The sequence below is a fragment of the Calliphora vicina genome, chromosome 2 (genome assembly GCF_958450345.1).
Source record: "Calliphora vicina chromosome 2, idCalVici1.1, whole genome shotgun sequence".
NCBI classification, from domain to species: domain Eukaryota; kingdom Metazoa; phylum Arthropoda; class Insecta; order Diptera; family Calliphoridae; genus Calliphora; species Calliphora vicina.
Genome location: NC_088781.1, coordinates 105,656,623 through 105,682,470, shown reverse-complemented (window position 1 = coordinate 105,682,470; position 25,848 = coordinate 105,656,623). Strand labels below are relative to the sequence as shown.

Sequence of the window (25,848 nt, the reverse complement as noted above, 5' to 3'; positions counted from 1 at the left end):
AACGAAAATTTACCACATACATACATAATATATCCAATATACCTTATAACAGTGACCTTTTCAATGGAAACTCATTCCGATAAAAAAATATCGCGATTTGAAAATTGAAAATTTTTTTAAAATTGTCTAACATTATTGCCCATAACTTTGGAACTATTCAAAAACCAGCATAATATTTGATTCCATTTTAAAGATAAAGATATTGTCCTTAAAATGGTGTAAATAAAATTGTTTACTTTCAAGAGGTTAAAGGTCAGTATTGGCAGTATATATTTCAATGTAAAAAATATCAAAGATCAAAAAATAATAAAGACCGCGATATGAGGACATCTAAACTCTCTGCTATATTCGTGCAATAAGTGGAGGCTCGATTAGTTCAGGAGTTATAAAGAAAAACGTTATTATAAGTTCGTTTTTTCATATACAAATTTTTACCATATAAATTGATACAACTGTGTTCTGTTTTCTAATTGCTTAAATTTGTATATGAATTTATATAAAAACAAGTAAGAGAGCTATATTCTGCTGTGCCGAATCTTATAAACCCTTCACCAAATTATACTTCAGCATAAAAATTTTAAATGTTTTTAGGTAAACAAAATTTATTTTTTTTCCAAAGTTGTTTTTTTCATTTCGAATTGTTTTTTTTTTTTAAATTTAAAAAAAAGTTTTGATGAAAAAAAAAATTGTGTTAAAAAATATTTTTTCCGATTTTTACCCATTGTAGGTCCAAGTATGATCTTATATACGTCGTTGCAAAGGTCTTTAAAATATCTATCATAAGATATCCATATTGTCCATATTAATGACTTAGTAATCCAGATATAGGTCAAAAATGGGCAAAAACTCGAGGTTGTCCTGGTTTTTTCCTCAATATCTCAGCCATTTGTGGACCGATTTAAGTGATTTTAAATAGGAAACTTCTCGAAAGCATGTCTGACAGAATTATTAGAGATTTGGATCCCGAAGATATCTGGGGTCTTCAGAAAATTGATTTCAACAGACGGACAGACAGACAGACATGGCTTAATCGAATCTGCTATCTATAAGGATCCAGAATATATACTTTATAGGGTCGGAAAATTATATTGTGGAAATTACAAACTTATATATACCCTTCTCACGAGTATAAAAACGTACTTATAATAACGTTTTTTATTATATCTCCTGAACTAATCGATTCTCCATAAACAATTTTTTGCACGAATATAACAGAGTTTAGGTGTCCTCATATCTTTGATATTTTTTACATTGAAATATATAATCCGAATATTGACCTTTAAGCTTTTGGAAGTAAAGAATCTTATTCACACCATTTTAAGGAAAATACCTTTGGCTTTAAAATGGAGTCAAAAATTATGTTGGACTTTGCGTAGTTTGAATGTTATGGGCAATTATGTATATATAATTTATACAATTTAAAAAATAAATGTAATTTTCAAATCGAGATATTTTTGATATAAAAAGGATTTCCGATAAAAAAGTCATTGATTTCACGAATCCTTTGGAACCGTAATATGTGTGGTAAATTTCATTAAAAACGAAAATGTCAAATCCGAAATCAGCAGTTTTTCGTCCCTTTTTATATGGATTCTCCCCGAAGTATTATTTTATTTTTATACCCTTCACCATGAGTGGCAAGGGTATATATAAGTTTGTGATTCCGTTTGTAATTTTCACATTTTTCATTTGCAACCCCATAAAGTATATATATTTTGGATCGTTATATATAACGGAATCGATATAGCCATGTCCGTCTGTCCGTCTGTGTGTTGAAATCAACTTTCCGAAGCCCCCAAATAACTTACATACACGATTCATACATCAATATCTCCTAAATTCTTCCGGCTCGGTCGCTATTTAAAATCGAGAAAATCGGTCCGCAAATGGCTGAGATATAAGGAAAAAACTTTGATTGATTTTTGACCTATATCTGGATTACTAAGTCATTAATATAGACAATATGGATATGTAATGATAGATATTTCAAAGACCTTTGCAACGACGTATATAAGACCATAGTAAGTTGGACATACAATGGGTCAAAATCGGAATGAAATATTTTTTAACCCGAATTTTTTTTTTGTCATAAATTCTTTTTCCAAAAAAAAATTAATTAAAGAAATTTAAAAAAAAAATTTTGAAAAAACTTTTTTTAAAAAAAATTAAAAAACAATTTAAAAAAAAAAAATTTTTTTAAAAAAAATTTAAAACATTAAAAAAAAAATTTTGATTTTGTTTAAATAAAAATATTTAAAAAAAAAATATTTTTAAGTATAATTTGGTGAAGGGTATATAGCTATATTCGGCACAGCCGATCAAGTTACCTTTGAAAAATATGTCATTTATTATGTTTAATGTCAATTATGTTCATTTGTTGTTAATCTTATTAAAATGAGTGACGAGAAAAAAGTTCCTACTAATATTATTAAATATTTTAAAAAAACCCAACTTTTTTCAACAAAAAGTTGTCCAAACAATCAATGGTCTGCCGTCAAATTGATTCCAATGTTATTAAACAGTATTGAGAGTCTTATCCGTTGATAGAAAACCTCGTTCAGGAAGAAGGAATGGTCTACATGATGTTTCTAAAATTGTCAAAAGAGCTACCAACACATCCGGTAGCAAAGCAGTTAGCTCAATACTCGGACTATTTGGTACGAAAATTTAAAGCCAATGCGTGTTTAAAAACATACTAGGCTCAAATAGTTCCTTACAGGCACTCTGCTAAAAATTTAGAGGAAAAAGACAAACCTCGGAAATTGAAGTCAAATTTTATAAAATGGATGACGAAACGTATAATTCCGTGCCAATATTTGTATGTTTCTGATACACGAGGGAATGCTGTAGAAAGGTTTTGGAGCTTAAAGCACAACATTTTCCAAAAAATTCTTGGTATGGCAAGCAATATGCAGTTGCGCCAAAAGAAGACAAACATTTGTTACAAAAGGCTCTATAAATACCGAAATTTACATCAAGGAATGTTTGCAAAAATGGATGCTTCCATTCATAAGACTTCTTAATGTGTCCACTTATTTTTATTATTCAAAAATCCTCAATAAAATATTAATTACGTTATTAAAGCAAAAATCGGGTATAAATACAATATTTTGACGTTTGAAATTGTGTGTTCAAAATTGTGAACATTTTTCAAAATGGCTTCGTAATACTATTTTCTAATACGCAATACAATATATTAAAGTTTGTTTCCTATAAAAATCAAATTTTGATCAGCACTATTGAAATAGACTATGTTTTTATTGTTTTAGAAGTTTCGTGTCATTTTAACCCCAAGTTCTATTAGGTTAATTTTTCTACTATTTTTGTAAATACTAGGCTTTGTGTTATATTTTTCTAAAGTTTGATCAAAATCGGCCCAAAAATATATAACATTTCGCTAACTTTCCATGAGAAATTCCAAATTTTGACGTTTTCCGATTTTTGTAAGACTTTTAGACTATATTTAAAATTGCATGGACTATAATATTCTGAATAGGTTTTACTTACCGTTTATAACAGTAAGGAAATTCGGCTCATTCGCCAAAATATGGCCAAATAATTAGTTTTTCTCGAAAATCGCAAAACTGAAATCACAAGTACGGAAAAACTATAGAAGGTATTGTCATAATTTTTATTCCCTATTATATTCTCAATAAATTCCAATGTGATGTTTAAAAAATTCTGAAATTTGTTTAACAAAATTTTTAAAAATTTGAAATTGGAGTTTTGAAACTGCCGTACAAAAAAATTAAATATTTTTTGGTTATATCAGCGAATAGGTTAACGGTATCCTACGAAGACAAAAACTCATATACAAGTAAATATGAATATATTTTAAGTAAAAACAAGTAAGAGTGCTATATTCGGCTGTGCCGAATCTTATATACCCTTCACCAAATTATACTTCAAAATTTTAAATATTTTTAGGAAAACAAAATTTAATTTTTTTTCCAGTTGTTTTTTGAATTTTTTGGAAAAAAAAATTTTTCGATTGTTATTTTAATTTTTTTTTTTTAAATTTAAAAATTTATTTTAAATTTAAAAATTTTTTTTTTTAAATTTTCAATTTTTTTTTTTTTTTTAAATTTAAAAAATTTTTTTTTTTTAAATTTTAAAAATTTTTTTTTGGTTTTTTCAATTTTTTTTTTTTTTAAAAAAATTCGGGTTCAAAATTTTTTCCCCGATTTTGACCCATTGTAGGTCCAACTTACTATGGACTTATATACATCGTTGCAAATGTCTTTGAAATATCTATCATTAGATATCCATATTGTCTAAATTAATGTCTTAGTAATCCAGATATAGGTAAAAAAATAGGTCAAAAATCGAGGTTGTCTTGGTTTTTTCCTCATATCTCAGCCATTTGTGGACCGATTTTGCTGATTTTAAATAGCAAAATTCTCGAAAGCATGTCTGACAGAATTATTGAAGATTTGGATCCCGAAGATATCTGGGGTCTTCAGAAAACTGATTTCAACAGACAGACAGACAGACGGACAGACAGACAGACAGACAGACAGACAGACAGACAGACAGACAGACAGACAGACAGACAGACAGACAGACAGACGGACATGGCTTAATCGACTCCGCTATCTATAAGGATCCAGAATATATATACTTTATAGGGTCGGAAATGAAAAATGTAGAAATTACAAACGGAATGACAAACTTATATATACCCTTCTCACGAAGGTGAAGGGTATAATAAGCTTTTATTTTAATATTTCTCAAAATATGTTAATTTTGTTCCTACATTTCTTGTTCTAGTGGCCTGAGACACTAATAACATATTCAAACACTTACATTTCAAACAAAAATCCTGAAAAACTTGCCTTACTGCATAAACGTACAGTTAGACCTACAGAAAATAATAAAAATTCAGACTTTTTCCATTAGACAAGATGGTCATATAGAAATAAGAAACAGCTAATCTAAAATCACATAATATAAAATTTCATATTTAAACACACAAATACCAATAACATTAAAACGAAAATTTATTTAAAAGACTAAATACCAGATGTTCCTAAAAATGGGTTCAAAAATGTCATCCAAGACATTAATCTCAGCTGGCTATAAAAAAACGTGCTAATTGAGAGTACATACATATGTATCCGCAAAATTATCAGACAATTCAAAAAGGCCATTTAACGTAATCTCATCAGCATAATGTCGTAGGTATTGGGGAAGTTCTTGCAACATAAAAAAACCCAAAACAACACACATTATCACAAAAGCTAACAAAAATTTAATATTTATCTCTTAAAAGAACACCTGGTGATCTCACAAAAAAACCAAATCATAATATTATTTAATATAAATTTGGCATGTGCATCTAACTCTTATCAACAAAGGTAAAAAAGTGCAACAAACAAAAAAAATATTATTATAGCTAAAACATCACCACACGCAGTGCACTGATAAAATTATTAAAAAATTAATTCAATAATTTGTATAAAAACCCCAAAGAATTTTAGAAACATCAGCAGTCTTTAGGTATTGGATCTGATCATTGCATCACACTCTAATCCGTGGACAGTTTGGTTTTGGACATTACGTAATCTATTGAAGGACTAAACAATGAAAATCGCCATTGTTTTATTGGCCATCATTGGCCTAGTTGCTGCCAGCAGCATCTCTAAACATGAAGTCAAAATTGCCGATAAGGAGTTTTTGGCTAAACAAAAATTCCTTTTCGAAATTGTTTACCGTGTTGAGGATCCCTTGATGTTCGAGGAATGGATCAAAATGGGCAAGACTTTCACCTTCGACAAGTCAGGCTACACTGTAAGTTACCAAAAACTAATCTAATCATTATTTATATAATCATTATTTATATAATATTTCAGCACTTTGACATGTACATGGAGAAATTCTACGAAGCCTACAAATATGGCGCCATCTTACCCAAGGGTGAATTCTTCGGTGCTTTGGTAGAGACCCACCTTAAACAAGCCTATGGTTTGTTTGAATTCTTCTACTATGCCAAGAACTGGGAAACCTTCCAACGCAACGTTGCCTTTGCCCGCATGCACTTTAACGAGGGCATGTTTGTCTATGCTTTGACTTTGGCCGTCATCCACCGTGATGATTTCCAAGGCTTGATCTTGCCTTCCATCCACGAAATCTTCCCTCAATACTTCTTCAACAGCAAATTCGTTTACGAAGCTGAGAAATTCGATTATGATGTCTGGAGCAAATACATCATGTACGAAAAGGAATACAAGGACATCCTCTACAAGGACTACTCTACCTTCTACAAGAACCATGACAACCATCACTACTACTACTTCACCAAGGACTTCAAGACCTACCAATGGTGGAAGATGATGGGTTTGGGTGAACACTGGTACTCTGAGGACCGTTTCATGTTGCGCGATAACATGGACAAATACAACAAGGACTCTAAATACTTGGAAATCTTCGAAGGCACCAAGATGTTCTTCATGCCTGTTGACTACACTCGTGATATTGAATTCTTCAACAAGGAATCTGCTTTGTCTTACTTCACTGAAGATGTTGGTTTGAACACCTACTGGTACTACCTCAATATGGATTACGCTTTCTTCTTGGATGGCAAGACCTTCGGTTTGAACAAGGATCGTCGTGGTGAATACTGGTTGTACAATGTCCGTCAACTTTTGTCTCGCTACTACATGGAACGTTTGTCTCACGGTTACGGTGAAATTCCTCACTTCTCCTTCTTGAACACCATCGAACATGGCTACGATTCTCAATTGGTTTACCACAACGGTGTTGGTTTCTCTTACCGCAAGAACTACTACGAAGTTCAAAGCTACGGCAAATTCGACTACTACTACAAGGTTATGGACTTCTTCAACCGTTTAGATGAAATCATCACCAAGGGTGTTTATGTAACTTATGAAGGCAAGACCATTGATTTGCGCAAACCCGAATCCATTGAATACATTGGCAGCATCATGCAGGGCAATGTTGATACTTTCGACAACTACTTCTTCAAATACTGGTATATGTTCGCCCATATGTACTTCGGTGATGTCAACACCCATGATTTCGAAGTATTCCCCCACATTTTCTTGAACTACGAGACCATGATGCGTGATCCTATGTTCTACATGTTCTACAAGAAGATTGCTTCCGTCTACTTCCAGTTCTTCAACTATGTCAAGCCCTACACTCACGAAGAATTGTTGTTCCGTGGTGTCACCATCAAGGACGTTAAGGTTTCTGAATTGGTTACCTACTTCGATTTGGTCGACTTTGATGTCACTAACTTGATGAACGACGAGATGACTTTCGTTGATGGTCAATTCGTTTGGGACAAGACCTTGTTGGCTCGTCAAATGCGCCTCAACCACAAGCCTTTCGACTTCGATTTCGTTATTGAATCTGACAAATCCCACAAGGTTGTTATCCGCACTTTCTTGGGTCCCAAATACGACGAATTCGGCCGTGTCATTACATTGACTGAAAACCGTCAAAACTTCATGGAAATTGACAGCTTCATCTACACCCTTAAATCTGGTGTCAACGAGTTCAAACGCCTCTCCAAGGACTTTTACTGGACCGTTGAGGACCGCACTACCTACACTGAATTGTACAAGTATGTCATGCTTGCTTTCGAAGGCAAATACGACTTCCCCTTGGACATCAGCGAACCCCATTGTGGTTTCCCCGATCGTTTGGTTTTGCCCCATGGTTGGTACAAGGGTATGCCCATGCAATTCTTCTTCTACATTGCACCCTACACTGCCTCCTACGAACCCTTCTCCACTTACGACTCCACTTACGCTTGCGGTATTGGCTCTGGCGTTCGTCATATCGATGAAATGCCTTTTGGTTATCCCTTCGATCGTGAAATCGACGAATACGAATTCTTCGTACCCAACATGTACTTCAAGGATGTCAAGATCTACCACCAAGATACTTTTGATAAGTATTATGGCAAGAAATACGAAAACTTCGGCCATTTCGACTACAGCTACTATCATTAAAAATAGTTTTAAACTATTGAGAATCGGGTTGTGACAAAGCATAGATATTAAAAAAATAGTTTGCTAATAAAAAAAAATTATAATGAATTGAACAAATATGAATCTGTTTTTTTATTTTTGAGATTTTTGTTTCAGATAGTATATATATCGTAACTATATCGAGAACAAAAACACTGTTTATTTTGAACAAAATGTTTATTAACTTTCGAATGAAAGAACACTCTTTAAAATTATATGGTAAGTAAATGGAAAATAAATAAGATTTTCAGGTGGTGGGGTTTTTTTTTAATTCACCTAAGACCATTAAAATAAGTTTGTTCTTATCAAAGACATATGAAACAAGTTTGACTAAAAATATTTGTTACCAGTACGCATTCTACCTATTAACAAATTTATTTGTAATCAGAGGACTTTAGGTTTAGGTTCTGATTTGTGTTTCACTCTCAAATCCATGTTCAGTTTAGTAGAACTAAAACCAATATTTTGGTGTTTTGTTGGCGTCTGAGGCATTTCCGTTTAGTTCTATAAAAAGCGCTTGCCTAATTCCAGTTTAGCTTATTTATAATAAATATGGGTTGAACTCCTACTGGTATCAACCATGTTTTGTTCTTAGATATCAAGACCTATGGTCAGCATTGTAATGCAAAAATTGTATTAAAATTAATCAAACTTCATCCAAATACTCATTGATAGGAGCAATTTAGAGGTATTCACAATATCGGTATTCACAATAGCGATATTCACAATAGCGATACTCACAATGTAGAGTCCTTGGCCTGGTAATGTAGTAAAAGAGCACAATATCAAAAAACAAAATACATTAGAAATTGAAAGGTTTGTCAATAAATAGCTTTTCTACTATTTTTTTTCCATGGAAAAAAATATAATAATTTTTAGAAGCTTATAGATATATGATACCCCATATTTTTTTTACGGAGAAATCATATATTTTTCAAATATCTTAAAGGTAAATGGTATTTTCAGTAAAATTATGCATATATAAACCACTGAATTTGAAAAATAAAATACAAATTTACTTAAAACTATAAGTGCGCATTTCATCTTTAAACATTACTCTACAAAACTGCATCATTATATTTAAAATTGAGTGGTCAAAAAATAGCATTTTTGACACCAAAATCCTTCTGTGCTTTGTATAAAAATATGAGTTTGATATTTATCCGTTTCAGAAAATTTTAAGAATTTTGTCTCCGATTTGTTATTGCATATTTTGCTTTTTATAGCATATTTTTGCATATTTAACTCATAAAGGTATATTTTGGTAGCATATTTTCTTTTTTTTTTGTTATTTGTTTTCTTAATATAAGTTTATTATTTGCAATGTAGTATTTAATTTTATATTTTACCATTTTGTTAAGGACCAATGATAATTGACCTAAGTTACTTAAAGAAAAAATGAGACACAGAGAAAACAGATTCGTGATAGCAACCGAATTTGTTGCCAATCGAATGATTCGGTTGCACACATAGAATTTTTCAGTACTAACAACAGAAAGTCAGTTGATAAAGAAGAATTTCAGTTGAGGCAACCAAACTTTAGTTACCCCTTCCAAAATATTGTAGCCGCAACTGTAAAATTCGGTCACTAAGACAGAATCATTCGATTGGCAACAAATTCGGTTGCTATCACGAATCTGTTTTCTGTGTGCACAATCACAATCGACTTATCTTTATTGAATTTTCATTGACTAAAGGAAACTTAATTTCCTTATATTTAAATTTAATTTAAAATATCAAAATTTAACAAATAGTAGAAAAAAAGAGAAAATTTCAAAATTGTATGTTAAAATGGGCAACAAAATATTTGATATATTAAAAAAAAAAACAAGTAAGAGAGCTATATTCGGCTGTGCCAAATAGAGTAACTCCGGGTAATGTGGACTACCGTTTTGTTTTTTCTAAATTTTGGCCACAATATATATGGATATTAAAAGAGTTGTGAAGCAATAAATTAGCTAATGTATTCTCTAATGGTTTTTGCAGTTGAATATTTTTTCCGTTAAAGGATAAAAAATTTATGTGAAAATATTGTAAGGAACCCAAAAATCAGCATTAAAAAATTTTGAGGGTAATATGGACCACTATATGAGGGTAATGTGGACTAGTATTTAATACATAAAATTCATGAACCAGCTAATCATGAATGATTAAAAAATTTAATTTCAATATATTTTTATTAATACAAACTAAAAAGTCGCGTTCTTGGCTTAGATAGATTGCTTACAAAGTACATAGTTATTGTCGGGTAATATGGACCAGTAGTACATAATCAAGTAATTTAAGTGGTCCACATTACACGAACTTGGGTTACAGTGGTAAAAAGTTATTTTTACCTAATAATCTAAATGTACTTAAATTCTTACCAAATATATGCAAAACTACGTGTCCACTTTAACTATATAAAACAACCAAACATTAAATTCTACCAAGTAACTGTACCAAATTTTGTTTCTTACTTGAGCCGAAAAAAATGTTGAGCAGGCGCATTAATTTCAATACAAGAATAAAAAGTCAACATATCAATAACTCATGAAAGCAAATGTGCAATTGTCGTTTCAAACAAATTATAAAATGTACGACAAATCAGTTTTATCATACCTTCAATAGTTTCTGAAAAAAGACACTGGTCCACATTAGACGCATAGTCCACAATACCCGAAGTTACTCTAATACTTAAAAACATTTTTTTTAAACAAAATTAAATTTTTTTTAAATGGTTTTTAAAATTTTATTTTTAACATTTTTTTTTCCAAATATTTTTAAATTTTTTATAAAAAGTTTTTCAAATTTTTTTTTAAAATTTTTTTAAAATTTTTTTAATTTTTTTTTTAATTTTTAAAAAAAAAAAATTTTAAAAAAGAATTTAAGAATTTATGAGTTAAAAAATATTTTTCGCGATTTTGACCCATTGTAGGTCCAACTAACTATAGCCTTATATACATCGTTGCAATGAACTTTGAAATATCTATCATTAGATATCCATATTGTATATATTAATGAATTAGTAATCCAGATATAGATCAAAAATCGAGGATGTCCCGGTTTTTTCCTTATATCTCAGCCATTTATGGGTCGATTTTGTCGATTTCAAATAGCAAGTCCGAATCGGAAGAATTCCCGACATATTGATATATGAATCATTTATTTAAGTTATTTAGGGGCTACGGAAAGTTGATTTCAACATACAGACGGACATGGCTAGATCGACTTCGATATCTATAACGATCCAGAATAAACATACTTTGTGGGGTCGCAAATGAAAAATGTAGAAATTACAAACAGAATGACAAACTTATATATACACTTGCCACTCATGGACAAGGGTATAATTAAACAAGTATTCAGCAACTGTTCAGAATATCAAGATCCATTGAAAACCTGGTGTTCAAAGCATATTGATAGATTTGCACAAATTAAGAAATCATTAAAAAAACAATATATATGGATATCGATAAAGGAAAAAACAATGGATGAGAAAGGAAGAATCATAGGAAATGTCATGGAATTTTCAGTCCCAATGTTAAAACTACAACTAGATGTTAATATACATACATGCTGAATGCTCCAAAATCAATAGCAATTTTTTACCAAAAAATTATACACGATCTCCATCGAGTTTTTCAAACATTATTCAAATGATAAAGAATTGATTCAAATTTATCCTATAAATATTGTGGCACATGAATTCAGAATGTAAAATATTATGCTACCAACCAACATAGGGACATCGTTGGATTGACTCAGAAAGGTATGCTGAGCAAATAGCTGGGTGTTGGGACAATATTTTTGCACGTTATAATCATCAGCACTAACTCAATATACCTTTCACACTGAGGTAATGCTGATGCGTTTAATGACTACGTCTACAAATTCTGGTACATTTTCGCCCAATAATTTGGTAATCTCCCCAATGTCTTTTTATACTATGAAACCATGATGCGATGATGCAAAGTTCTACTTTTTTACCAAACCCTACACTGATGTCACCATCAGCTAGTCGCAAAAATACTACGATACCATAAGCTGTAACGATTACCGTTAACGTTTGCTCTCCTCTATGATAAAATGGCATAGACTGACGTTTCAAAGAATGAACGAATTTCAAAGCCTACGTCACTCCTATTCGACATAAGTTCAAAACAAAATACATCGCACGAAATGCCAATGTAATATATTCTGTTTAAATATGAAGGCTATTTGAATAAAATAATAAAATTAATCTTTATTCATTAATGAAAATATTAAAAATAGTTTTTGTTATAAGATCTTGTAGGCATAAGATTTGTTAATGTAAAATGTATGTATGACACCGAAGATCACCATTAGAAAAGTCTGTAACAATTTCTTTAAAATTTTAAATGTTTCAATATACATATTAGTAGTTTTAAGGAAATTGACAGATTCTGCATCTACATTATAAGACATATGATAGCCAAACTAATAAATGCAGATTAATGATTTGACTAACAATACAAAGGAGTCAGATCTTTCAATCGAAATTTAAAAAAATCAGACAAAAATTAAGTCATTGGCCCAAAACCTAGTTATTATTATCACATAGTATCTGAATCTTTACATATGATAGTTATACAAAATTTATTTACGCAATTTTAAACATCAGACTTCTCTCCTAAGAAACTTTGGTAAACAGGTATGTTATACATTAATTTATACAGTAATGAATCTCTACCTTATCTAAAATTAATTAGTTAAAAAATATTTTCAAGAAATGTCCGATAACCTGAGGAATCTATTGAAATTGCATACCCTCGACCCGACAACAAACATAGCAGAACTTATTGTATAAAACTCTTATCAGTTCATATGTTTTCCAAATAAACTGCAGCAACATAAATATAAAAACATAATAAAAAATGTTTTGATTGTTAAACACAAACTAAAAACAAACAAACGGATTTGTATAAAAACCTCAAAGAATTTTAGAAATATCAGCAGTCTTTAGGTATTGGATCTGATCGTTGCATCACACTCTAATCCGTGGACAGTTTGGTTTTGAAATATTTCGAGTTCGATTGAAGGACAAAACAATGAAAATCGCCATTGTTTTATTGGCCATCATTGGCCTTGTTGCTGCCAGCAGCATCCCTAAGCATGAAGTTAAAATTGCCGATAAGGAGTTTTTGGCCAAACAAAAGTTCCTTTTCGAAATTGTTTACCGTGTCGAAGATCCCTTGATGTTCGAGGAATGGATCAAAATGGGAAAATCCTTCACTTTTGACAAGGCTGACTACACTGTAAGTTTATTAACAATATCCTTTAACTAAAACACTTTTTCAACAATAATTCTTTACAAATTCCAGCACTTTGACATGTACATGGAGAAATTCTACGAAGCCTACAAACATGATGCCATCTTACCCAAGGGCGAATTCTTCGGTGCCTTGGTACAGACCCACCTTAAACAAGCCTATGGTTTGTTCGAATTCTTCTACTATGCCAAGAACTGGGAAGTCTTCCAAAGCAATGTTGCCTGGGCTCGTATGCACTGCAACGAAGGCATGTTTGTTTATGCTTTGACTTTGGCCGTCATCCACCGTGATGATTTCCATGGCTTGATCTTGCCCTCCATCTACGAAATCTTCCCTCAATACTTCTTCAACAGCAAATTCGTTTACGAAGCTGAGAAATTCGATTATGATGTCTGGAGCAAATACATCATGTACGAAAAGGAATACAAGGATATCCTCTACAAGGACTACTCTACCTTCTACAAGAACCATGACAACCATCACTACTACTACTTCACCAAGGACTTCAAGACCTACCAATGGTGGAAGATGATGGGTTTGGGTGAACACTGGTACTCTGAGGACCGTTTCATGTTGCGCGATAACATGGACAAATACAACAAGGACTCCAAATACTTGGAAATCTTCGAAGGCACCAAGATGTTCTTCATGCCTGTTGACTACACTCGTGACATTGAATTCTTCAACAAGGAATCTGCCTTGTCTTACTTCACCGAGGATGTTGGTTTCAACGCCTACTGGTATTACCTCAACATGGACTACGCTTTCTTCTTGGACGGCAAGACCTACGGTTTAAACAAGGATCGTCGTGGTGAATACTGGTTGTACAATGTCCGCCAACTTTTGTCTCGTTACTACATGGAACGTTTGTCTCATGGTTTTGGTGAAATTCCCGCCTTCTCCTTCATTGACAGTATCGAATACGGTTACAACCCTCAATTGGTTTACCACAACGGTGTTGGTTTCTCTTACCGCAAGAACTACTACGAAGTCGAAAGCTTTGGCAAATTCGATTACTTCTACAAGGTTTTGGACTTCTTCAATCGCATGGATGAAATCATCACCAAGGGTGTTTATGTAACTTATGATGGCAAGACCATTGATATGCGCAAACCCGAATCCATTGAATACATTGGCAGCATCATGCAAGGCAATGTTGATACTTTCGACAGCTACTTCTTCAAATACTGGTACATGTTCGCCCATATGTACTTCGGTGATGTCAACACCCACGATTTCGAAGTATTCCCCCACATTTTCTTGAACTACGAGACCATGATGCGTGATCCTATGTTCTACATGTTCTACAAGAAGATTGCTTCCGTCTACTTCCAATTCTTCAACTATGTCAAGCCTTACACTCACGAAGAGTTGTTGTTCCCTGGTGTCACCATCAAGGACGTTAAGGTTTCTGAATTGGTTACCTACTTCGATTTGGTCGACTTTGATGTCACCAACTTGATGAACGACAAAATGACTTTCGTTGATGGACAATTCGTTTGGGATAAGACCTTGTTGGCTCGTCAAATGCGCCTCAACCACAAGCCTTTCGACTTCGATTTCGTTATTGAATCTGACAAAGCCCAAAAGGTTGTTATCCGCACCTACTTGGGTCCCAAATACGATGAATTCGGCCGTGTTATTTCCTTGACTGAAAACCGTGAAAACTTCATGGAACTTGATAGCTTCGTCTACACTCTTAAATCGGGTGTCAATGAATTCAAGCGTTACTCCAAGGACTTCTACTGGACCGTTGAGGACCGCACCACCTACACTGAATTGTACAAGTATGTTATGCTTGCCTTCGAAGGCAAATACGACTTCCCCTTGGACATCAGCGAACCCCACTGTGGTTTCCCCGATCGTTTGGTCTTGCCCCATGGTTGGTACAAGGGTATGCCCATGCAATTCTTCTTCTATGTCACTCCCTTCACCGCTGAATACGAACAATTCTCCACCTACGACTACTCTTACTCTTGCGGTATTGGTTCTGGTGTTCGTTACATCGATGAAATGCCTTTCGGCTATCCCTTCGATCGTGAAATCGACGAATACGAATTCTTTGTGCCCAACATGTACTTCAAGGATGTTAAGATCTTCCACAAGGATACCTTCGAAAAGTACTTTGAACACAAATACGAAAAGTTCGGTCACTTTGATTACCACTACCATCATTAAGTATTACTTATTGATTCAATTATTATTGTTAAAATAGTTAAATGAATTGCTTGTAGTAATGTAAAAATAAATATTTTTCTAAAATAAAAAATAAATACTTTAAACTTATGAGTACTAAAATGTTACTACATATGTGAAGCTAATTATTTGGAGCTTATTACAAAATTTTATGGTGAAAAATAATATTTAAATATATTTTAATTTATTGTTTTACTATAGGAGAAAAATCTGTCACATACGGCATGTCACGTTCGATATTAAATTTTATTTATTATTAAATCATCCAAAGATTGTTTTTATTGAAATATGACGGATTGTAAAGGAACAATATGTAAGAAATTAAAACAAAACATAACGCCTCTCACGATTCGAATATTTTCGCATTTTTCTACATGTATCTCAAAATTACTTCCGCTTTATGTCACGTATGATATACCCTTATTTCGCTCGAAATTTTTGGACAACAATGTTTTGAAAGAACTAATTATTTTTTTTAAAATATAGTACCATCTGAATGAAACATAAAGACCGAATTATTTTTCAGATACACTTATTTTTGCAAAATCTATTCCACTCTATAGGCGTACAAATGTCACCTACGATGACATGGAATTGCCCATATGTAGTTGGTAAATATGGTTTTGATTAGTAAAAGATATTGATCGGACAAAAGAAATTGATAGAATTGATCTTCGAAGCAAAGCAGATAGCATTAAATTACTGACGAACTTTTCAATGCCTACTTCATGGTATCTGCTTTACTTCGAAGAAGTTTGGTTATTGCTGACATATAATCTGATATATAAGTACTTGTTAATGTAATTCAGAATTTTTTGTAAAAGGGAATTTGGCGCACACATATTGGGCATTTATGGAAAAATTTAAAAAGCTAAACAAAAAGTTGTCGAATAATTTTTTTAGGGTAATTATGACCCAATACACTCAGAGCAGCTATTGGAAACTAATTTGCAAATTAAGTTTAGGAAATCGTATCATAATTATTGTTTAAAAAACAATAATTATGATACGATTTTATTGAAAAATTAATTACAACGAACTAAGGAGTGAGATCGAAAAATTCTTAACACACGTTTTTCATTACATTTTTTAACCCAAGTATTATTTGAATTTTTTTTTGATCAAGTTACCTTTGAAAAACATGTCAGTTATTATGTGTAATGTCAATTATATTAATTTTTTTGTTAATCTGATTAAAATGAGTGACCAGAAAAAAGTGCGTACTGAAATTATTAAATATTTTCAACAAAACCCAACTTGGTCTTACAAAAAGTTGGCCAAGCATACAAAGGTCTGCCGTCAAACTGTTTCCAATGTTATTAAACAGTACCGGGAGAACTTGTCAGTTGATAGAAAACCTGGTTCAGGTAGAAGGAATGGTCCACATGATGTTTCTAAAGCCAAAAAAATAGAACGCATTTTCAAAAGAGCTCCCAACACATCCGGTAGGAAAGCAGCCCGGTTAGCTCAGTGCTCGGACTATTTGGTACGAAAAGTTAAAGCTAATGCAGGTTTAAAAACATACAAGGCTCAAAAAGTTCCTGACAGGAACGCTACTAAAAATTTAGAGGCCAAAAACAGAGCACGGAAATTGAAGTCAAGTTTTATAAAAAAATATTCTTGCTGCATAATGGATGACGAAACGTATGTTCTGGCAGATTTTTCGCAACTTCCAGGTCAAAAATTTTATGTTGCTGATGCTCGAGGGAATGTTGAAGAAAAGTTTAGGACCCAAAAGCAGACAAAATTTCCCAGAAAGTTCTTGGTATGGCAAGCAATATGCAGTTGCGGCAAAAGAAGCCACTCATTTGTTACAACGGGCTCTATAAATACCGAAATTTACATCAAGGAATGTTTACAAAAAATGCTGCTTCCATTCATAAGACTTCATAATGTGTCCACTTATTTTTGGCCTGACTTGGCATCCTGTCACTATGGCAAACAAGCCCTTGAGTGGTACAAGAACAATAATGTGGTATTTGTACCAAGAGAGGCAAATCCTCCAAACTGCCCGGAGCTAAGGCCAGTGGAGAGATATTGGGCTCTTGTTAAAAGAGAATTGAAGAGTACAAAAAAGGTGTCCAAAAGTGTGGTAGATTTTAAACGGAGATGGACTACATGTTCGAGCAAAGTGACAGAAAGCACTATAAAAACGTTAATGGAAGGGTTTCCGAAAAAGGTTCAAAATTTCATCACTAGTGATTAAAACTATAAAAATAATTTTTTTTGTAAATTGTAATAATAATTTCAATCAAATAAAAAAAAAATTAAAGCTGTAAGTTTAGTGGTTTCTTTTTTATAAACATATATGTATGTTAAGAATTTTTCGATCTCACTCCTTAATAAAAAATATTTCGAATAGATCGGGCGTCTAAATGTGAGTAAAACTTTGATTAAAAACAAGTAAGAAAGTATGGTCGGTCAAGCCCGACCATATAATACCCAGCACTAAGTAAAAGAACAAAAACATTTTTATTTTAAAATTTCAATAAATTATATTTTTGAGCGATTTTCGGAAGTGGGCCTTATATGGGGGCTATGACCAATTATGGACCGATCACCATTAAATTAGGTAGTGTGATTTATGTCTATATGAGAGTTTACTATGTTGAATTTTGTGTGTTTACCAATATTTTTAAGCGATTTATGCACGTTAAAGTGATTTTCGGAAGCGGGTCAATATGGGAGCTAAGACTTATTATGGACTGATCGTAACAAAATTTGGTGACATGAATTTTGTATATATAAAACTTATTTGGAGCGCAATTTGTGGAGATACATTTATAAATTAAACATTTATGACCGATAAAGTCCAATTTCGGAAGGACATTTGTATGGAGGCTAGGTGAAATAATGGACCGATTTCAATCACTTTCAATAGGCTAGGTCCTTGGGCCGAAAAAATAATATGTACCAAATTTGATCGAAATATCTTCAAAATTGCGACCTGTATTCTGCGCACAAGGTTTACATGGACAGCCAGTCAGCCAGCCAACCAGACGGACGGACGGACATCGTTTAATCGACTCAGAAAGTGATTCTAAGTCGATCGGTATACTTTAAGGTCTGTGTTAACTAATATTTTTGGGCGTTACAAACATCTGCACAAACGCATTATACCCTCCCCACTATGGTGGTGTAGGGTATAAAAAATAACACACAAAATTTAAAGCGCTAAAATTATGACGTCACTCACAAAACAGCTGACAGCAAAAACTAAAAGTCAGAATGCATTTCGACCTAAGTTAACAAATCTGTAAAAAAATATAATTTCTTTTTGAGATAATTGGTGTTTTGTAAAGCATGCCTTGAGGCACTCTTGCGGGTTATAGGGTTAACAAGTACAGTAATATGCATAACATGATATGTGCATGAGTAGCTGTTTCCACAAAAGCTAAAAGTGATTTGAAAAGTTTATAGACTATCAAAGGAACTTCTACGTAATTCCCAACTTGTAAAACGATGTTGTGATTTTATAAACACCTTAGTGTAACTTTAAATAGAACAACTGATCGGAAAAATTAATGAAAACAATAAAAAATCTTTCAATAGAGGGTTTTTAATACAAAATATTGAGTGGGAGGAAAATAATTTTTTCGACAAGGTATAGTAATTTACCACTTTAATATTTTTTGAAATGGTTCGAATGCTATCGAACTTCAAATCTTATATAAGAATAGTGTAAAATTGTGCAGTTACAATAGTACACAGAGAAAACAGATTCGTGATAGCAACCGAATTTGTTGCCAATCGAATGATTCGGTTGCACACATAGAATTTTTCGGTTCTATCAACAGAAAGTCAGTTGATAAAGAAGAATTTCGGTTGAAGCAACCAATCTTTTGTTACCCCTTCTAAAATTGTGTAGCCACGACTGTAAAATTCGGTTACTAAGATAGAATCATTCGATTGGCAACAAATTCGGTTGCTATCACGTATCTGTTTTCTATGTGTATGTATACAAATTTTTAACAGCTTAGAAATATTTTTCATCCTTAACTTTTATACGAAATTTTAATACCCACCATCAAAAATGGTCGCAGAACCAAAAAGTGTATATATTCTGGATCCTCATAAGATTCCAAGGCTTATAGACTTATTGAGAGTGATTTTAGGAGATGCGGCACAGCCGATTTTTATGCTATATCCTGTTTTGATGAGAAACGGATTTCTTGAAAAAAAAACTTTAAACTCTACGTTTCATCTTATTAACCCCCAGTAACACAAAGTCTGGTTAACTAATAGTTATACTGACAGTTTTCATACAAACATAATTTTAACCGACAGTATAACTAATAGTTAACGTATAACCAGGCTTCGTGTTAATGGGGGTAACAAATCAAAAATTATAAACAGTTTAATTTTAGGTATTTTCAAAATATATACTTGAGACCTATAGAAAAACCAAACTAAATCGAATTTCCAAATTTTGGAGAACTTGAAATTATATATCGCCATGGAGTAATAATAACACTGTGCTCAAATTTTACACTTTTTATACCCTTCACCTTCGTGAGAAGGGTATATATAAGTTTGTCATTCCGTTTATAATTTCTACATTTTTCATTTTCGACCCTATAAAATATATATATTCTGGATTGTTATAGATAGGAGTCGATAAAGCCATGTCTGTCAGTCTGTCCGTCTGTTGAAATCAATTTTCTGAAGACCCTGATATCTTCTGGAACCAAATATTCAATAATTCTATCAGACATGCTTTCGGAGAAGTTTGCTATTTAAAATCAGCAAAATCGGTCCACAAATGGCTGAGATATGAGGAAAAAACCAGGACAACATCGATTTTTTACCTATATCTGGATTACTAAGTCATTAATATAGGCAACGACGTACATATATAAGACCATACAATGGGTAAAAATCGGAAAAAATATTTTTTAACCCAATTAAAAAACTATTTTTTTTTTAAATTTAAAAACATAATTTTAAAATTTAAAAACAAAATAAAAATTTGAAATATTTTTAGGTGAACAAATTATTTATTTTTAAATTTTAAATTTTTTTTTTTATTTAAAATTTTTTTTTTGAAATATAATTTGGTGAAGTAAGTATATAAGATTCGGCACAGTCGAATATTGCTCCCTTACTTGTTTTCTGTCAAGCAGGTCACCTGGCGGGTTAACCTAATTCGAGTATGCCGAATCCATTGAAGGAGGCTGCACACCATATATTCGCATAACTCAAAAACTGTTTCGCTTATTGAATAACCTATAAAAACCGAAATTACGCAATAAACTTAAAATTAATCTTGCGAGTCGTTTTAGAAATATAATTTTTTGTTAACCAAATTTCGAATTTTTTTTAAACGACATAAAAAATTGCAAAATGCCGCTATGCTGTTAATTTTTTCTAAGCGTATAGAAGACAAAGTTCCAAACAAAACTAATTTTGATTTTATAAACAAAAGAAATTTTGCTAAAAAAATATTTTTTTTTTTCAAAAAAATTAAATCGACAGAGCAGATTAAAAAAAATTTCAGTCTTACTTATAGGTAATTTTATTGCGGAATTTCGGATTTATTGTTTTGGATTTTGTTGACTTAACTCAAATATTAGATAAAATAAACCTTTACGAATTTAACTTTCCATTGAACAAATATCTGTTTTTTGTTTTAATTTTATAAATTTGTCGGTAATTATTTTATTTTATATAACTCGAAAGTAAATTTTTAATTAGGCTCATTTATTGTAATAATTCTGTAATAATTCAAAAAAACATCACTGAATATTAATTTTTAGACAATTTGCAAATTGCAATACATTTTCTTTGAATTATTACAGATTAACTATAATAAATGAATTTAAGCCTAATTAAAAATTTACTTTCAAATAATATTTGCTTTATATGATGAAAGTCGTATTGAACACACCAAACATTATACAATTCTGCTACAGAATACTAAATATTGGCTGAATTGCTCCAAGATCAAGGATTTTTTAATCCCTGTAAATATAACAAATATTCAGCAATAAACAGTAAAACAACAACTCTATTGCTAATACATAAGAAAGTGTGCCATATCAAAGATTTTTAAAACATAAGATCACTAATAAAGCCAATTGCTTGCTTAAAACCGAAAAACAACACTAAAATAAAGACCACGAAATACAAGCCACGGAACACAAAATTTTAGTTCAGATTTCCAGAACTAAATAAATCAATGAAAATGCAATTAAACTTATCAAAAAAGATTAAGACAATCAAAGAAATTTTCGCAAATATTTCAAATCTTCATAGACACAGTGGTTCCGTATTAGTGATAACCAGGGAAACCGGAAATATGCTCTAAAAAAAGCGTTTTAGGCGCTTTAAATATGCAGTAAAAACTTTAAAATATGCTCTTAAAATTTAAAAAATATGCTCTTAAAAAAACAAACTTTTACATAATTTTTAACCAAAAAAAATTTACTTAAATTTTCAAATAAAAATCGTTGTCTATTGAAAACATTTTTAAACATAGAAACTGTTCTTTCGACATCAATTGATGTTACAGGAGCAAATTTAAAAGACAATATTTCTTTAACACTTGGACGGTTAAGTTTGAATTAGAACTAAAATTTGATATTTAGATGGAGCTATTATTAAAATAGTGCTTATTTTATATTAAAACAAGTAAGAGAGCTATATTCGGCTGTGCCGAATCTTATATACCCTTCACCTAATTATACTTCAAAATAAAAAATTTAAATATTTTTAGGTGAACAAATTTTTTTTTCAGTTTTTTCATTTTTTGGATAAAAAAATTTTTCGAATTGTTATTTTAAATTTTAAAAAAAATTTCTGTTTTTAAAATTTTTTTTTTGGTGAAATTTTTCAATTTTGAATTTTAAACAAAGGAAGTAAAAACCTGTAACACAACAGCGAAAAATAAGTAAGACAAAATTTGTTTTTGATAAACTCAAAATATGCTATTAAACAGTAAAATATGCTCTAAAACGCAAAATATGACATAAATATGCTCTTAAAACCAATATATGCAAAAATATGTATTTAAGGGTAAAATATGCAAAAATATGCACTAACAAATCGATGCCAAAATTCTTAAATAGTTCTGAAACGTGTAAATATCTTATCCATGTGCTCATTAGACTCACCAGAAAAAACATGCATTTGCATATTTTGGTTTCCCTGGTGATAACAAACATATCTATAAAAGGTCTCAAATTAAACGATAAAATTTTCCATTAACTGCTGAAGCCGGCAAACATTAAAAATTCATACAATTGGATTACATTAAATGCAACCAATTAATAATAATCTAAAACTAAAAATAAACAAATAACATCATAGCATCATAACAAAAATATTGATAATAAAACAATTAATAAAAACTAATTAAATTCTTATCATTTATATGTGTTAAAGGTAAAAAAGTGCAGCATACAACGTGCAAAATTAAAAGCTGCTGATTTCATGCAGCTGAGCGATAAGCTCAAACGAAAGTGCACAATTTGTATAAAAACCGGTGAAAATCTTGCAAACATCAGCAGTCTTTAGGTGTTGGATCTGATCGTTGCATCACACTCTAATCCGTGGACAGTTTGGTTTTGGAATTCACGCGCTCTCTTGAAGGACTAAACAATGAAAATCGCCATTGTTTTATTGGCCATTGTTGGCCTAGTTGCTGCCAGCAGCATCTCTAAACATGAAGTTAAAATTGCCGATAAGGAATTTTTGGCCAAACAAAAGTTCCTTTTCGAAATTGTTTACCGTGTCGAGGATCCCTTGATGTTCGAGGAATGGATCAAAATAGGCAAATCTTTCACTTTTAACAAAGCTGACTACACTGTAAGTTTATTAACAATCTCCTTTAACGAAAATTCCTTTTTAACAATAATTCATTTCAAATTTCAGCACTTCGACATGTACATGGAGAAATTCTACGAAGCCTACAAATATGGTGCCATCTTACCAAAGGGCGAATTCTTCGGTGCTTTGGTACAGACCCACCTTAAACAAGCCTATGGTTTGTTCGAATTCTTCTACTATGCCAAGAACTGGGAAGTCTTCCAAAACAATGTTGCCTGGGCTCGTATGCACTGCAACGAAGGCATGTTTGTCTATGCTTTGACTTTGGCCGTCATCCACCGTGATGATTTCCATGGCTTGATCTTGCCTTCCATCTATGAAATCTTCCCTCAATACTTCTTCAACAGCAAATTCGTTTATGAAGCTGAGAAATTCGATTACAATGTCTGGAGCAAATACATCATGTACGAAAAGGAATACAAGGATATCCTCTACAAGGACTACGCTACCTTCTACAAGAACCACGACAACCAATACTACTACTACTTCACCAAGGACTTCAAGACCTACCAATGGTGGAAGATGATGGGTTTGGGTGAATACTGGTACTCTGAGGACCGTTTCATGTTGCGCGATAACATGGACAAATACAACAAGGACTCTAAATACTTGGAAATCTTCGAAGGCACCAAGATGTTCTTCATGCCTGTTGACTACACTCGTGACATTGAATTCTTCAACAAGGAATCTGCTTTATCTTACTTCACTGAAGATGTTGGTTTCAACGCCTACTGGTACTACCTCAACATGGACTACGCTTTCTTCTTGGATGGCGAAACCTATGGTTTGAACAAGGATCGTCGTGGTGAATACTGGTTGTACAATGTCCGTCAACTTTTGTCTCGTTACTACATGGAACGTTTGTCTCATGGTTTTGGTGAAATTCCCGCATTCTCCTTCTTGGACACCATCGAATACGGTTACAACCCTCAATTGGTTTACCACAATGGTGTTGGTTTCTCTTACCGCAAGAACTACTACGAAGTCGAAAGCTTTGGCAAATTCGACTACTACTACAAGGTTTTGGACTTCTTCAACCGCTTGGATGAAATCATCACCAAGGGTGTCTATGTCACTTATGAAGGCAAGACCATTGATTTGCGCAAACCCGAATCCATTGAATACATTGGCAGCATCATGCAAGGCAATGTTGATACTTTCGACAACTACTTCTTCAAATACTGGTACATGTTCGCCCATATGTACTTCGGTGATGTCAACACTCACGATTTCGAGGTATTCCCCCACATTTTCTTGAACTACGAGACCATGATGCGTGATCCTATGTTCTACATGTTCTACAAGAAGATTGCTTCCGTCTACTTCCAATTCTTCAACTATGTTAAGCCTTACACTCACGAAGAATTGTTGTTCCCTGGTGTCACCATCAAGGACGTTAAGGTTTCTGAATTGGTTACCTACTTTGATTTGGTCGACTTTGATGTCACCAACTTGATGAACGACAAGATGACTTTCGTTGATGGTCAATTCGTTTGGGATAAGACCTTGTTGGCTCGCCAAATGCGCCTTAACCACAAGCCTTTCGACTTCGATTTCGTTATTGAATCTGACAAAGCCCAAAAGGTTGTTATCCGCACCTACTTGGGTCCAAAGTACGATGAATTTGGCCGTGTTATTACCTTGACTGAGAACCGTGAAAACTTCATGGAACTTGACAGCTTCCTTTACACTCTTAAATCTGGTGTCAATGAATTCAAACGCTACTCCAAGGACTTCTACTGGACCGTTGAGGACCGCACCACCTACACTGAATTGTACAAATACGTAATGCTTGCTTTCGAAGGCAAATACGACTTCCCCTTGGACATCAGCGAACCCCACTGTGGCTTCCCCGATCGTTTGGTCTTGCCCCATGGTTGGTACAAGGGTATGCCCATGCAATTCTTCTTCTACGTCACTCCCTTCACCGCTGAATACGAACAATTCGCCACCTACGACTACACCTACTCTTGCGGTATTGGCTCTGGTGTTCGTTACATCGATGAAATGCCTTTCGGCTATCCCTTCGATCGTGAAATCGATGAATACGAATTCTTCGTTCCCAACATGTACTTCAAGGATGTTAAGATCTACCACCAAGACACTTTTGAAAAGTACTTTGAACACAAATACGAAAAGATCGGTCATTTTGATTACAACTACATTCACTAGGTATTACTTATTGATGTCATTATTATTAAATAGTTGATTAATTGTTAATAGTAATGTAGAAAACAAATGTTGCTAAAAAAAATAATTATTAAAAAATATATATATATAATTATTTTAAATTTTTGTGTTTTCTTTTTTTGTAATATAAGGTAAGCAGTAAGTTTTAGAGTGACTGCATAACTACGTTTATGTTAAGGTAGGCTAGTTAAAGTGTTTTTAATTTATGCCACAATATTTAACATTTTCTTCACAGTTATCTACAAAACTATAATATTCGAATCCGATATAGGTTTCTAAAACATTTAATATTAAACAGAATAAAACTTTTCATTTTAGCGCATTAAATTAAAGATGTAAGATTGGGAAAGAATAATAGTCCATAA

At 32.5% G+C, this 25,848-nt stretch overlaps 4 protein-coding genes across 4 annotated transcripts in view; 3 read left to right on the top strand and 1 right to left on the bottom strand.

Moving 5' to 3' along the window:
• Positions 1 to 25,848, bottom strand: part of Sema1a (semaphorin 1a) — a 751,515-nt gene that overhangs the window by 409,199 nt on the left and 316,468 nt on the right. The window lies entirely within an intron of this gene.
• Positions 5,490 to 8,075, top strand: LOC135952187 (arylphorin subunit A4). Its single transcript, XM_065502026.1, has 2 exons — positions 5,490 to 5,790; positions 5,853 to 8,075. Exons 1-2 carry the CDS (start codon positions 5,584 to 5,586, stop codon positions 7,977 to 7,979), a joined length of 2,334 nt encoding a protein of 777 aa, XP_065358098.1. The 5' UTR covers positions 5,490 to 5,583; the 3' UTR covers positions 7,980 to 8,075.
• Positions 12,966 to 15,547, top strand: LOC135950174 (arylphorin subunit C223-like). Its single transcript, XM_065499702.1, has 2 exons — positions 12,966 to 13,255; positions 13,322 to 15,547. The coding sequence occupies exons 1-2, from the start codon at positions 13,049 to 13,051 to the stop codon at positions 15,446 to 15,448; spliced, it is 2,334 nt and encodes a 777-aa protein (XP_065355774.1). The 5' UTR covers positions 12,966 to 13,048; the 3' UTR covers positions 15,449 to 15,547.
• On the top strand, positions 22,975 to 25,532 carry LOC135950173 (arylphorin subunit C223-like). The gene is made up of 2 exons (XM_065499701.1): positions 22,975 to 23,272; positions 23,339 to 25,532. Exons 1-2 carry the CDS (start codon positions 23,066 to 23,068, stop codon positions 25,463 to 25,465), a joined length of 2,334 nt encoding a protein of 777 aa, XP_065355773.1. The 5' UTR covers positions 22,975 to 23,065; the 3' UTR covers positions 25,466 to 25,532.

Excerpts from the sequence above, each read along its gene's own strand:
- LOC135952187 (XM_065502026.1), top strand. The coding sequence starts at position 5,584 with ATGAAAATCGCCATTGTTTTATTGGCCATCATTGGCCTAGTTGCTGCC. Across the intron at positions 5,791-5,852 it reads TCGACAAGTCAGGCTACACT|CACTTTGACATGTACATGGA; the intron begins GTAAGTTACCAA and ends ATAATATTTCAG.
- LOC135950174 (XM_065499702.1), top strand. The coding sequence starts at position 13,049 with ATGAAAATCGCCATTGTTTTATTGGCCATCATTGGCCTTGTTGCTGCC. Across the intron at positions 13,256-13,321 it reads TTGACAAGGCTGACTACACT|CACTTTGACATGTACATGGA; the intron begins GTAAGTTTATTA and ends TACAAATTCCAG.
- LOC135950173 (XM_065499701.1), top strand. The coding sequence starts at position 23,066 with ATGAAAATCGCCATTGTTTTATTGGCCATTGTTGGCCTAGTTGCTGCC. Across the intron at positions 23,273-23,338 it reads TTAACAAAGCTGACTACACT|CACTTCGACATGTACATGGA; the intron begins GTAAGTTTATTA and ends TTCAAATTTCAG.